General features: G+C 40.6%; 2 protein-coding genes across 11 annotated transcripts in view; one reads left to right on the top strand and one right to left on the bottom strand.

The window, feature by feature from the left end:
• LOC111261529 (uncharacterized) overlaps nt 1-15,912 on the top strand; it is a 292,892-nt gene that overhangs the window by 94,637 nt on the left and 182,343 nt on the right. The window lies entirely within an intron of this gene.
• The window catches only part of Ih (hyperpolarization activated cyclic nucleotide gated potassium channel Ih), an 83,460-nt gene that overhangs the window by 34,529 nt on the left and 33,019 nt on the right, over nt 1-15,912 (bottom strand). Inside the window, exon 2 of the mRNA XM_022835086.2 lies at nt 8,141-8,204. Within this exon, the coding sequence (XP_022690821.2) occupies nt 8,141-8,204 (64 nt within the window). The remainder of the gene's footprint in view (nt 1-8,140; nt 8,205-15,912) is intronic.

Here is a 15,912-nt window from a genome sequence, read left to right as displayed (position 1 = left end):
GCGATTTCACGTGTCATGACATTGTTTCAGTTCCGTTGCGTGGTAACGGCCATGGTGATGTCGAAGTTTTAAGGGAACACTGTTTGGGATAACCCATTATCAAATCGAATATATTATTGGGTCGCAATTTCAATAAACGGTCCTAATTTTCAAAATATGATATTCACGTATGTGCTAGTGTTTTGCGTTCGTATGTTACGTTTGTTGGTTTGGACGTGCAGGGTTCGGTCTGTAAAAAAACTATGAAAAATAATGTTCTAAATAAGGACTATGAGCACGTTTGACTTGGACCAAGATCACCTTAGCAGTCTGAGACAGCGCTTCAGCGTATTTGTGCGTTAGTATAGGACACAAGTCATTCTTAATATTCTTTTTCTAATACCTGTATTGGACAGTGACTAAAGTGCTGTATTGTGAAAATATATCGAGGACACACGTGACGGTTAAGTGGCTACATGGCCAAGTTTGCACATGCCTCGAATGAGAACTCAGGGCAAAAGGTTGTGAGGCACTCTAGGCTAAGAGGGTTTTTTTTTATATTTATATATGACAAAGCGTACTGCTATTTCGGAAGGCAATAGTTCGAATTATAGTAGCAGAGCCCGCAATAATGCCCCTAGCGTAGGCCACAAAAAACGATCAATTACTTTTCGTTCTCACAAGCAAAAAAAAAGGTTCACACACACACACACACACACACACACGTGCACATATACACCCATGCAATACGTGGGTACTGAAGGCCGTATTGCAAATGCGTTGTTCTGATGGCATAAGTGAATGAAGCAGCGGTAGTTCTGCTGACAGCTCATGACATGACTTTTCTTCGACATTGTACTATTTTAAGTACATGTTTGTATCCTATTGGTGCGAAAAACGATGGGCTAAGGTTGCAGGATCCCGGAGTGAAGGGGAGGGACGAGGCTGGCACGGTATAGTGATTTTTTGAATGCGTTCGATGTGAGCCAGCGCGTCGGTGTTTCTGCAGCCTGTTCGTAACGTTCTTCGTCCAAGATCACCAGAAACAACGCCCGCCTACTCGCTCCACTCGCCGTTTGTCGCTTGGGTCGAATTTTCGGACGTGGCATTCGGCTACCCCCTCCCCCCCCCGCCCAACTAGCAGCCTTTCATCGGTCTCCGCGTCGTCGACTGGAGCTGAATATAAGAGAAATTGCGTTGGAGCCAAACTTTGCGATATCCGCGATAGCGTACGGGTAGAAAAGCGTATCACTGCTCCAGTCTTCAAAATATATAGGTGGCTCTCCCCCGGAGCTGCTTGAACATTTCAAATGTCGCTTCCTACTTTAAATGGCTGCTAGTTTTGTCTAGCTTGGAGCCAATGCTAATAGAGTCATCGTTTCAACAACTTCATCAGTCGATCGTTTAAATCCATCTTTTCCTACCTCTTGTATTGGAGCGCCCTTAAAGTCAAAGCGAACCTGACAATTCTCAACCTGACAATAGGGGAAGCGCATGTATTCCATTTAGGAAGACGATGGCGAATACGACCCCCCAGGTTCGGGAAGCTCTCATGTGCAGACGTCTTGTCGTTTTGTCTTACCCTATTGGTTATAAACACTCAATGGCGGGAAATTAGAAGGAAACACAACGTCTGCTGTAAGAGAGGTGTATTTTAAATAGAATTTGTACAGTTAAGTGTGACCGGACTGACAGGTCAAATCTAAACTGTTCGGACAATCATGTGCTAGATTTTTGCAGGATAGCATCAAGCAAGTATTACTTGATGGATTAATTACGAAATTAAATGGGATAAGTATTAAATTGTGCGGCTTTAATCGTCGATACCTTTTTATATAAGTACTCAGAGGGGCGATTGTTGCGTTCGGATGAGTCACCTAGTGTTGGGCAACGGTAAGAGCGAAAGGTCAACCCGGAGCCTGAACACATAAAGGAGCGGTGTGCAAGCTACAAACAGTTTTTCTACCGAGACTACTCCATTACTTGTTCCGAGGGTCAGTTGAAGGCTCAAAGGCTCCATCTGGGTTGGGTTATATAAAAATTCAATGTGACCGTTCGACGTAAATGGCGCATGACACTGAACGATTACTGTTAACTATTAATATTGACAAAGGAAAAGAAGCTACCCTAGCTAGATTGTAAGTGGTTCATCGTTCGTCGATAAACTCCTAAGACAGTTCCATGATCGTAGCTCTTGTTCGATTGAATTTGCCGTCTACACGAGGCCGGTCATTTCTGTCTAATCCAGACAATATATATTTCGGTAGATGCCGCTGCGGATACCTCTGTTAGAAAAAAAAGACTTCGTCCAGCAACCATTGTTGGCCACTAATGAAATACACGGAACACAACAATAGGCAAAACTCATCGGAAGCGACATTTGAATGCTAGCTTGCCCCGATAATTATTGCATAACTAACTAAATAGTTTTTTTGGCTGAGCCACTGAGTATATATAACACTGAATTCACAGAAGATAACTTTTCCGATCCCTTTAATACTACGGCGTATTTCAAGCAATTAATTTTTAACTTGACCCTTACACGTAGATGATGTTATTATCGTTGCACACCAGAACGGGACAAAATATCATATGCCATAACAATTTGCCCTGGTGAGTTTAATATCAAACCAGTGTATTCAGACGAACGAAGGGCAAAATCCATGACTGGAAATAAACCAGCCTAATCTAGTCTCCTCATTCGCTTTGAGAATCATCACTTTCATTTGTGTCAGTAACATAGGTCGATTATATATAACACAAAGTGTACACGGATTGTATATATCCATCAGAATCAATCTCCAATAGTGTGGACATGTTGTGTCCGTGACCATATCAGCCGTTGGTAGTACTGCATCGTGAAAATCCGGACTTCGTCATGAAGTCGTCTCTTAGCTATTGAAAAATAAATTGTTAATTAAAATACCTAGCGACACTCTGTCTTGATATTAGAGGTTAAGAGCCTCTTGAGCAAAGAGCGATGAACAGGTTTGGGAGCAAAGAAAAGGTCGCGGCACACTTTGAAACTGACATAAGCCTTTTATTCGTCGCATATAATTCAGGTCGGAAATTTCAGTACCTGAAACACTTACGCATTTTCTTATCAGTTCTCATTACTTGAAGGTGATCGCATCCAGCAGTTTACTCGCTGTAGGTTGCAAAAGATTTTCCCCAACAAATACAAACAGATTGACGAAGCATACGGTCATGTTTTTAGAAAATGCTAACGAAACTTGAACGAAACACCCATATGAATAGTTTACTGCAATCGAACAGTAGCAAATATGCTGGCACCAGCATCAATATAGATTTAATGTATGCGAGATTTATACCCTCGGACAAATATTATAAATCGTGGAGTCTGGGGCTAATACTTAAGGTATTTTCTTGTTACCACGCTATGAAAAAAACACCTCAAAAATGACGTTGGAAATCTTTTTTTAAATTTTCATGCTAAGGCTCCAATCAACTCGTATATTTAGTCGATGTGGTGGTTATAATGTTGGGGCTTTGATAATTTTTAACGATCACGCTTTACAACGTCAGGTTTCAAAATCCACACTGTAATCAACGGCTGATTTACATCTGAATGCGATAACTGTAGTACTTACTTACATAATAGCTTTGATATGAGGGTTGACGTTCTACGAGTGAACTAGGTAGGGAATATATGATTACATAACTGTATCTTTTCCTCTTGATAAAGGATGTCTTAGCGTAACGCTGCTCAGTTTGCAGCTTCTAGGGCTCGCTAACTCTGGAAATCTTAATGCTTTGTTTGCAAATGGATACCTCCTCATTAATGCCAAGAACGTGCGCGTGTAATGAGCACGTATCCGGAGATGACGCGACTGGGGCGGGAGGCAGCGGTGTTCCCGAAGCCGCAGTATTCTAACAATACAGGGTACGAGGCCTAGACCTCGGTTATATATCGTGTAATTCGCGTCTAGCGGCTTTGCAATGAAAAACAAATTGTACAACCGACATCATGTCACACACTAGTTAAAGGAATTCATTTTGTTTCCAAAGTTGAACGACACTATGAAGAACTCGCTGGCAGAATAGTTACTGCAAAGTCTGAATATAAACGGAGTCGGGGTAATCTATGTTATAGCATTCGAATTTCTTTTAGCAATGTATATATATATTCGAGATTTAGCAGGACACCATTAAGAACGCACGGGTAAAACCCATTTTTAGAGCGCGCAATTTCCTTTTCTCACTAAACGCCTACCTGAACAATTATACTAGGCAATGAAAACCACCAGGCTGGTTTCCTATCCTTAATAGGCTAAGAATCGTCATCCTAAATCTGCAACACTTGCGCGACCTTTGAAGTGGTTTTTCGTGCCTCCGTTCGTGAAGCTGACAACAATTTTCAAGGCACCGGTACACTTACTCCTACTATGACTATTGTTACCTATTGTGCTTTTACTATAGCGTTGTTTTCGAGATGCTGCCATTTGCGCCTCTATTTACTATTGCCTGCTCACACGGTCACACGAACTCGAGGATATATGGGCGAAACATGATATGGAACTAACAACGTAGCTCCTATAAGGAATCGCTTAATTGAGGTAACTAGGTGTTCACTGTCTTCATCAACCGTTTCATTCTGCGTGTCCTTGGTGAAATTGGTGCGCCTGGTAGTTTGCGTACGGCTCCATACTGCAGTGCACCTGCATAGAGAAGTGTGTCAAGTTTTTTTGCTAGGACTGTACCTTTGCAAAGAGGTCAGCAGGCTGTAATGTAGAGGACTTTCGTTAAGTTCTCCGCTCGCCCTTATCTTTATCGGTGACACAAAATTTTCCATACAGAAATCTAAAACGATTCGATAACAATATATGCACACCGTTCCTATAGCTCGGTTCAGCTAAAATACCCGGCTAAAGGCAAATATGGGATTATCACGAGTACTATGGCTGCGACTTCAATAGTGGTGCAGCGTTTGCCGAAGGAAGAAACGCTGACCAGTGAATCATTACGGTGAACTAGCGTGAGGGGGAACGTCCTGCTTAAAAGCTGACCATGCGCTAACTTCCCGGCCGCTTATTCCTCCCAAAATCGGACGGCGACGGGGGAGCGATTTTGACTCCCTGATGTTTTTTCCGAACGAGGGGCTGTGATCGTGGCCGAGTTCTAAATGGAAGTCGAGGAGGCTAAACAAGATAGTAAGGGCAGAATTATATGGTAAATTGTGATAGCAGCGAAATATCGTAACTGCTGTTAAACCATTCTTTAAGCAGTTACGCCTTCTTCATTCGTTTACACTTCTGCCATTTGTCAGTTAATCGACCAACAGACTGTAACGTAGTTTGAAGGCTGAACAGACCGAAAGTTTCTAGACCGTTAAGGGCGACGATCAAAAGGGAACTAAAATAAACGTGAAGGAAAATAGCTGGACAGATTGACATGCGAAAGTAGGCAAAAGCGACAAATACCAAGCGAGGAAAAAAGGCCAGTATTTGAAAATTGGAAAGCGCAACAGTTTACATTGAAATTGTTCGAGAGGAAAAATGCTTAATGTCCGTCAACTATTTTTGGAATGAAAGGAAGCTGAGCCTTACTGGTTGTAAGACTTCTTTTTTTTATAAATTTACAGGTAACACGAAGCGCATAGACACGCACATGATCAGAGATAGGTCCTGAAAGAGACCAGCTTAGTATTTTGCCAACGCCACAATGTCAGTGTTAAAATATCTCTTGATTAAGAATTACTCGGAAGTTACTAATTGTTCGTGAGTATACTCTGGGACTGGACGATTATAATTAGATAATAAAAGTAGTCGCGATTGACTCAATATTGACATTTAGATGTAGTTCGCCTTAGGACAATTCTAATTAACTAATTTAAAGGTTTACTGCCAGCAAGCTAAAGAAATGCGGCACCAAACTCATATTAGTACCTTTAATGTACGGTACGTCCCCAAAAGTATGCGATGGCTGGGTAGTAGTAGTAAATACTGATACTGAAAATTCCCCTTACCATCGCGGACATTGAAACTCTTAGAAGGTATGAAACGATAAGCAAGAACAACGTATCCGATTTAAGTGGAAGTTCAATTTCGAATACAACACCATGACCTTTGTCGAAGTTAAGAAATGTACTAAACACGTAGAATAACTGTGTTACTATAATTAATACTGTTTTCAGTATCTTTTGTAACAGGAAAGTTCAACATTTTTTAAGGTACAGTAGAAATATTTCTCGCGGTGTTTCCTTATTTCGAAATAGAGATAACTAAAATCCCTCTGGGCAGCGAGAGGATGACGCGTGATTCTGGCTTTGTCGTTGTTTTGTGCATGTAATACGCACCAGGGCTAGTGCCGAAAGCAAAATGCACCAATTTCCATTGAGCGATGCTGAGTGCCGAACAAACGACGTACCCTGGATGTGCCCGAACTGTACATGATGCCCTGCAGGCCAGGAGGAGCCTTATATCAGGCCAGTTGTCGTTGCTAATTTGCTTATGATATGGATAACCCTCAAAAGTAAGAACATATTGAAATTTATTTTAGCAGTTGAAACGACAGTGCATGATACAGCCTCAGCTGAATTAGAATAGAGTTCATTTGTGTTGTAACAAAGCTCAACAGATACACTTTGCAAGCGATATAATAACATTTTATGTTATTTAGTGCTGACGGCAATAAACGCCGGTGTGAATTTTCAAGATTTCATATTCGAGAAAAGGTTCCGTCTGGTTAATTTGCACAAGGGACTTATAAAACAGTTCAGGTTGTTACATGTCTATATAGTTTCAGGCCTCAGTTCATTTATAGCAAAGTAGTCGAGAAGGACGAAGGTAAAATGATCTCAGTATAAGCCAGCTCTCTAAAATTTTACAGTTGACAGTACTCGCATACGCGATTTCATCTTCCTGTAGGTAAACTGAAATAATTTATACAAACGAGCAAGTTTCGTCTTGGTGACGATTAGGCCAGCCACAAAATTAGATCTGCACAATTTAAGTAGGCAATATTCTGGAATCTATCCAAATCCATAGTAGTGTGTTCAAGACACTGAGACACTGTATATAATTATAACGCAGATTTCAAAACACTACGAAGTACTACTTTACTCGAACCGTATATTTCAACCTTCCAAGGATCGCTTTCTACCAACCGAAATTCTTACATGGATCACGCATCACTCAAGCCAAGTTGGGAAACCTTGGCTTGAGGCAGAAGGAATGCTTTGTTGTACTGGCACTAAATGATCTTTTGTTATTCACGCAAGAAGTATAGACATTGGTGAGACATTAGGGTTTGTTGAAATCACCGGACGCGCGCACTCTGGTTACTTAGCCAAAACGTATGCCACCCCAGCTTTCCAATATAAAGACATTGCTGCAGTATGATTGCTAACTTCGAAAAAGTTTAGCTCGGAGGAAATGACCTCGCTTTCTCGAACACGCGTCTTCGAATTTCTTTATCCCGGTGGAACCGAAGACTTGCCCATACGTCGGGTCCATCATCCAAATCAAATATTAGGCAGCTATGAAAAACGAGCCCATCGCCCTCATATCACATGATTTGATCATCGTAGAGCGATAGTAGAGACCTAACTGGGAGTAAACTAACTACGCAATCTGAAGATGCACTTTAGGACGAGGAAAAATCCACTACGGTGATTAGAAAGGGATGCCTGAGTTAATCTGTAGTCCTTGCCTGATGCTTTCAACGAAAGGTTCCTCTCGTGCTATTGGATTAGTGGGTACCCCCTACAAGCGGCGCCGTTCGTCGTTCTACATAAAGCATCTAGTTTTTGAAGCAATCTTAAATTATACCTTGCAAAAGTTGTCATTTATAGGATTAGAGGATTGTCACGTGCGCGCCGTTGGCATAAATATATGAAGATTAATCTTACTAATATTATATAATTAATATTATAATGGGAATGCGTGAAACTAACTTTAATCTCTTGTACTTCGTAGAAGTTAAGTTCATTATGATGCAAATGGGGTTAAGTCTGAGAGAATTATTCTCATCTGCGAACCAGAATTACACTGTGTGTTTCTTTATCTCTAATATGCCTAAATAGGTTGTACGATTTTAAAGTCGCTCGTTTATCTATCGCTTAATGTTTGTATCTATTTAGTCTCCAGTTAGAGTAGACCGCCTCCCAAAGAATGCATGCAGATTAAAACGGAAAACTTACCAAAGTTGTCCCATTGACATCGATCTGGATCTGGTTAGCATCGTGCTCGCCCGCTTCGGTATCACTGTAAAAGATACAATTTTACTGTAAAAGATACAGCTTACATTTCGGGTCTGTTATTGTTATGTGTGACAGAGAAATAAGTAAGTTGACAATTGGAAAGGATAGGTTAGCTGTTAAGAAGTATTTTTTTGTTTAAGTAAACCTTGTTGACTTTTTTCCTGTCTGTAATCTAGACCCACCTCCTGCTCTGTATTTCCTCAGCAGATCGCCTCACCTTTATTTTCGTACAATCAGAATACAAAAGATTAGACAATGACAAACCAGCCAACTATATGAGTACTTTACGGCGTGTTTTTTGTTGTCTTTTGCTACACATTATTCCCAAAAAGACTTGCTTTCGTTAACGGGTACTCGTTTCCATAAAATGCTGTAAATATAAGCGCATGGCTCGACATGTAACTGTAATATATATATATATCAAGGTTAAAATTGCTTATAATAGTCTCCCGTTAGCTAGACACGTTGCCAGTGTTTCATATAGATCATTTGTCCATCTTGAATAATTAGTGTCTAATATTCACACTTCAGCCTATAACATTTTTTTTAAAACAAAACATAAAATACACATTTTTAATATGTGTAAAGATTTGGGGACTTGATTATCTATTTTCGTTTTCTATATTCCAACGCGTACGGAAATGAGGCAGTATACTAGCAATATAATACCGTCATGTAGACAGATCGATCGGCATAATACTGTGCGTTCGTTTTATCCATTTGACAGCCCGTGGTAAAAGCGAGTAGGCCAGCCAGAGAGGATGAGGCCAAAAATTCCATGGCCTCCGACCAATGTATTTCAGTTTCGAAACAGACAGTCATTCAAAGATGGATGATCGTTTCTACAGTGTTATGGGCTGAGACTAATTTAAATAGATCATCGTACCACTGTGAATACGCCAGAACCGCCAAGCAGAACCCCAGAATTTAGAAGAATCCCCCGAAGGCCTTATTCAGGCAACAAAAGTATCGTTTGTGATCTCCACAAAGATAAGACTATATTGAATTTTGATTAAGATAATTATATGTCTTTAAGCTATAACTATTAACAGATCCTGCACGGACGGCACGATAGGAGAAGTTCTGTATATACAATTCTTCGGGCACAAGCGTAGGGAGGCAGTTAACCGTCGTCGAAAACGATCAGTAAGCTTGAAAATGAAGCCAATTTAAATTATCTAATGGTAAGTATACAGCGAGATATGTATGATACTCTGTTTGATCCCGGCACAAGTCAGCAATGTCAAATGGAAGAAGGAGTTTTTGTGCACAGCAGAAATAGCTATATATATTTTTAATGAGCCGGCAGTGTGACGAGACAATAAATATTCATTGGAATCGTAAATACGTGATCTGTTGCCAACAACGGTTACCTGGTCCTACCTGCAGCTTTTTTTGGATGAGCGTATTGGCCAGCTCTGCAACTGTACAAAATGTTCTTTCGCTAATGACCGTATCTCCTCGTCCCGCGGATACTGGGTTTGCTGAGATAAAATTAAGCTTTGATTTAGATGTCAAACCTTCAAACCGTACCCCCTTAGACAAATGTTGTTAACTTATTTTGCCAGTTAGGTTTTCCTAGGCAGTGTTATTAAAAGGCTTATAGCAACAGAAACACGACCCTCTGAGCGACATGTACATATCCAAGAAACGAGCTGTTATCTACGTGCTTTCAGATAACTCAAAATCGCTTGATCTTCAAGTGACCGTCGTGGAGCTTACTTCAACTTATTGTCGTTTTAATTTTGCCTAATAATCGCTGGCTGCATGAACTTGCGTTCATGAAAAGATCTAATGAGGCATATGTGTATGGTAAAGGTGCAAAATGGGTTCGAGTCCTAGATTATGTTAAAGCTTTTTATTTATAGGAAGGCGCGACAAATGTACGAGAAGTTTCATCCTATACAAGCCGACTAGCTAGAGCAGTAATACCAGGTGTCGCAATACTGTATAAGCTAGAGATCTGACTGGCGTCATAGTGAACCATTACTGGAACCATGAAGGACAGGAGCTAATGTCTGGGATATCTAGCTAAAACTGCCTGAAATTTGAATAAGTGTTTGAGACTCATAAATGCTTCTGGTACTTTATGGATAGAACAAAAGACATTAATTGGTTGTATAATATGGCCCGATGATCTGGTATGTTATTAAAATAGTTGAGACCTTTGTTATTTTTCTGGCTAAACAAAAATATAAAAGACTAAAATGGTGGCCTTATACGAATATTTTAAAATAGACGCTTCTGCTTGACTAAGAGCGAATAACGATAGATGCGATAGTCTTTTATCTGGGCTCCAAAGTTTTGGTTTTGAAATCGTTTTCTTTTCAGGCACGATTTGTAACGGGCCTTCCTTTACTCGTTTAGAGTCAGAGATTTTAACAGTTTGCTGTTGTTTTTACCATAGCCCTAACAACGTGGTGCGCGGCGAAAATCCCCTAACTCGTTTCTTCCCTCGTACTGCCTTGGCTATTTATTAGTTAAACGTTTCTACGGACTTTATAAGCGAGGTAACTAGGATGATTACTAGGACATATGCTATGTCAAACCAGTTTCCAGGCGTGGAACAGAATGGACCTGTCGTGTTTCTCTAGGCGTCACCTGTTGTAGTTCATAGTTGAAATTATTCGACTCGATTTGGGGAGAGACAATTATTGTTTAGCCCTAAATTTAGGACTACATTTTTTTGGGAGATGATTGAGAGCATTTTTCTATGTCAAACAGATTCGCGTAGATATACATTGCTCAGGATTTTATATTTATTAGGTGTTACTCGTTCGGTCGATCGTTGCTCACATGTTGTTACTTGTTACACTAACAACTATTGATTGTTATGGATAAGAGAAGCGGCGCACAATATACATATAGACCCATCATTCAAACGACATGGCTGTAAAAGGTAGCTGAGAACAACACTCAATCTGTCGCTCAGATTTTTGCTACGCAAAGAAAAACATGTACGTAGTGTATATATCATATTAAATAAAGATTTTCCCACTTGGGTTAGGACAGAGTTAATTTAGGAGTAGCATTACTTGTATACGAGGCTCGAAATGGTAGAATTAATCTATAAAGAGTTCGTGTACTATTTGCTTTTCTAACAATCGACTTCTGCAGAGTTTGTGCTTCGTACAGAGCCTGTCTGGATGATTGGTCGGGTAGAAGTGCGGAAGTTCGAGCCCCCATGAGCTCAACTGCAACCGGCTGCTTCGACAAACAGCCACCGTAGCTTACGTCACTCCAAGTTACCTCCGGCTACTCATCTTATATTCAGCGTCCATGGAAATATCGTTTGAAACGAATCCGCTTCTATGCGGCCACACGCTTCATGCAAGAACCACTCATCTACATAATGAAACTCGCTCCGGGGGTCATCACGTTACTGGGAGAAGTGGAGGTGAGCTGCCACCAAAAACAGGCAGCATAGAAAAAATATAGAGTACGAGATTAGGCAGCGTATATGTTTTGCTCGAACAGCAATGAAGGTGGACATTTATACACTTGAGCAACGACCGATGAGACCAACAAAAAGAACGTTGACAAAAAGAAGTCGCTACTACGAAGCTGGGCCGCAACGATAAATTTAAGGGGATCACAACTGATTAGTCGGTTCGGCGGAAACAGATTTATTCTATAAATACGAATTGAGACAAATTATATGCTAGATAGGAAAAAGACATACGACCAGCCATCGGTAGCTATTCATGTTTACTTTAATCTGATATCAACCAAAGCCCCACTATACGATTTATGCATTCAAAGGTACCATTCAAAACATGCATGCATACTATTGAAAACCTGAACGTAATGACAGGTGAGTGCAGCTTAAACAGCGGCATCTTTCATTTACACGTCCATATTGAAAAATTTGGCAAACATTGCGACTCTCTGTTTCCTCGACGTCAGGAGCACGCCTGACAGCTCCCTGTTCCTGCTAGGGGTCATTGGTTGAAGCGTCTTTTGACCCTCTTAGGTGTACTTGTTCAACCTGCTCGTAGTATATGCATAATGAATATGTCAAGCCACGAATTATGTCGTGAAAAGGCAAACTAAATATAATCTGGTTCATCAGTATATCGCCAGCAGTAAAGAGATTCATTCTTTCCACTGTCTGAATTTAATGGAGGATCGCATTTAAGTTTTCAAGTTCAAGATCCTTATGGTTATCCCTTTTGCCCCAGGGAAGAGATAGCGATGCCTTGGACGTCCGGCAATTTCTCGACTCCTGGGTGGAAGCGCATAGTAAAAACAGTCTAAAAAAGAACGTGCATATAGTAAGTAGTTCCTAGTGAAGACATTCGAAGCACTGCGGAACATCCCTAGATGAGTGAGGCCTCGAAACTAAATATTTGTTTTAAAGCTGTAAGCCCTTTCGGCGATCGCAATGTTGAATTTTGAAGGTTTCGCCACGGGCCAAACCCACAACGGGACAGACAAAAAGCGTACCGCCATGCTGCGCTTACCACAGTATCCAGATCGTTGTATATGCAACCTTTAGCTGTTTGTTACTGAAGCATTTCGTGCTGCAACAAATAAGGGTAAAAGGTAGGCCACCCCACGTAACAGCATGCCGAATATTACGAACTTCTGGTAATTGACGGCGGCATTTTAAAGTTAGAAGAGCGAATCAAAGGCCCAAAATGGATATACAATCAGCTTTGAAATAAAATCATTAGAAAGTATTTTTTTGCATTGTCCTTTCCTGTGCGGTAAAAATATTACGGGCTAATAAGCGCACAACGTTAAAACTATAATAACGGAAATGTGTAAGAGCCGAATCGTGTTTCTACATGTTCAAGCTGTTATATAGCATTCACCCATTCGACTTCTGAGCCCATCGGTGTTCCGTTTGGCTAAAAGATCCCTTTGGAGAATATCAAGTCTCGCTTTACATTGGAAGCTTATAGAATTATTTTTCCATTCGGATACTACATGTATATACCAGGAGATGTATCCTTAACGGTCTCGTTGAGATTTACCACCCGCTACAAAATGAATGTACGAGGCTAGCATTTTATTTATGTTTGCTTGGTATTGGGGGGGAGGCGGCGGAGCTGACACTTTTGGGAGGTGTCAATTGAACTCCCGCTCATTTCAAATCCTGTCGGTTCCTTGGAGAAAATCAAGTGGTTTTTTTTTTGCAACGGGACTATTTTGCGGAACAATTCACGTATCCAATCGGGCTTGTGTTCTTTATTTTCGGACTCAACCTTCCAACTCTCATTAAATAGTAAGACTAGGTCTTTCCGACCCCGTATGGTTTGATTAGCGACATTAAAAATGTAAACTAGGCGACAATCGCACATTAGACCGGAGAGGAAGTTCTCCTAATTCCAATACAAATGTGGCAGAAACCGAAAAATAGTTTTTTTTGCATACAAGCTTTCGAAATACTCGAATGACGCCTGCTCGTTCACATGCCATCACCAGGTCTAGCCGTCGATGACACTTTTTAGGCGTTCATGACGGTATACACAAGCCTAGCTCTATCGATACTTAATATACAGAGTGAAGATCGAGTCCTACTTCAGACCATGTTTTCTACCCGTTCGGTTTAAAGGATAACTGTATAGCAGTATCGAAACTGCTCAGCTGAGACATCTTGTAATAAAAGTTGACTAGACGTTTACATGATGTAAGGTAAAAGGCTCACTGACCAACAAACGGAAATGTACAGAGTACGATAGATAATGAAAATTTTTGGGAAACTACACATCTTTTTCTGTTTTTCTCTACTTTTCATCACAACTCGAAACAAATAATCCGCGTTTTCGGACTAAGACAAATGCGATATCTTAGTGGTCCGTTTGGAACGCCCGAATATATATCACAACAAATTCGGTACCCTAGTGCGCACGTGCTTGGGTCGTATAAATCCGTATAAACAAAATGACATTTTATGTTTCAATAGACCATACATTTTTGTACAATACAAAGATACTTAATCACTGCTGTATTACAGTGCACTGCATAAGTAGCTAAATATCCGAGTAAGATATTCCATTAGGCGATAACTTTTTAACAGGACTTAAACAGCTCACGTCCGTTTAAGCTGACATCCGACTTGGCGCTTGTTGAGCACAAATGATACAACAAAACAGGCATTATTATGTACCGAAATATAAAACATTATTTATCATTTAAAAAACAAACAACTTAATTTATATAAATATAAGCAAAATTCGAATATCTCTAGATTGCTAGAAAACAGAGGGCGAGTCTGAGGTAGGAGACCTTTCAGCGAATTAACCTGGCCAAAAATACATTTTTTCTAACGACCTAATGGATGGTACTCTCATGGTTGCGGTCATAGGTTCAGGATGCACCACTACATCTACACGACGCACGCGGACGCTAGAAAAGCATTTGGAATAGCAGTGCAAATGGCTCTAGCCGCCGGGACGTGCTAGACATTACCTACGCCTCCGCCTCCATAAATATGGCCGTCTTTTCGGCTCTTGGGTTGAACATGTATATATTATAGTTCTGTTGGCCTAAGGCAAGAGGGGAACATGAAAACAAACACAGCATAACACCAGGTACCCGAAGGCCGCAGAAACACGAAAAAAAGCACCCAGCAGAACCTGTTAGGCACTATACACCTGAGGCAGCGGATGTCCCACAGCCAAGTCATCTAGCTACTATCATAGCTAAAATAGCACAAAATGGAATCTATTGCGGCCGGCTGTATGATGTTCGATGTATAGATGGCGCGAACCTGTTGTGCTCAGCCTTTATTACGACGGCGGGGTAAAAAGTGCCTTACCCTGTCCCTGACCCGCGTTCGGAGCTAAATTTAGACACTGTAGTACTTTCGTTGGGACAATACAGCTCTGTCTGTCTGTCTGTCTGTCTGTCACATAGCTCTGGCAGATTACGGTTTATTGTTGTTCAGAGTGTGTGATGATGATGATGTCTGTGTGTTGCATTGGTTGGACGATCATCCAAGAGAGAGGCCGGGATATGAAAATAGGAGAAACTGCAATATAGCTGAGTACGTAGGCCTTTGGACGCCCACCCATCAGCGGTCTATCCTACAAGCAACTGCTGGTCTACGTACGAAGTACAGTAAAAATAGAACTAAATACCCTTCGGTTATCTTACTCTGACGTGTGAGTCATTCATATTACGGCGTAATATTGTGAATAATATTAACAGTAATTTACCTAGAGAGTCGATATTGTACTAATTCATTTTTGGATATCATAGATTCAAACTGTTGTAGTATTAACTGTGACGGATCGTGACACTTTTACGACATCAGGGTTATAGCTAGGCCGTCAACCTTCTACAGTGTAGAAAGACATATACCGAATAATATGTATACTATATATAATTATCCATACGCCGTAGTACACGGCAACCCTTTGCACATTCAATCAGTACATCATCACTAAATTGTACCTATTTTATTCTGTTAGTATTGATGTGCAGTGTAACCTAAACGACATGTTAGTGTCCTCCCGGTAGATATCTAGGGGAATGTGCTCTGAAAATATAATTCCAATTGCAAACTGGATAGCCTTGGTTAGATACAAAGCTAACTTGACGGCTCTGTACAATCGGAATTTAAATAGAGCAGCTTCTTTCAAATGTATATATAGTGTATCTTTTATCCCTCCTATTACGTTGTATATATATATATATATATATATATCAATTGATTAATTAGCTCTAAACGGAACTTTCAAACCACTGCATAAAAGCTGACC

The sequence above is a fragment of the Varroa jacobsoni genome, unplaced genomic scaffold (genome assembly GCF_002532875.2).
Source record: "Varroa jacobsoni isolate VJ856 unplaced genomic scaffold, vjacob_1.0 scaffold_565, whole genome shotgun sequence".
Lineage (NCBI taxonomy): Eukaryota > Metazoa > Arthropoda > Arachnida > Mesostigmata > Varroidae > Varroa > Varroa jacobsoni.
This window is presented reverse-complemented; position numbering and strand designations above follow the sequence as displayed.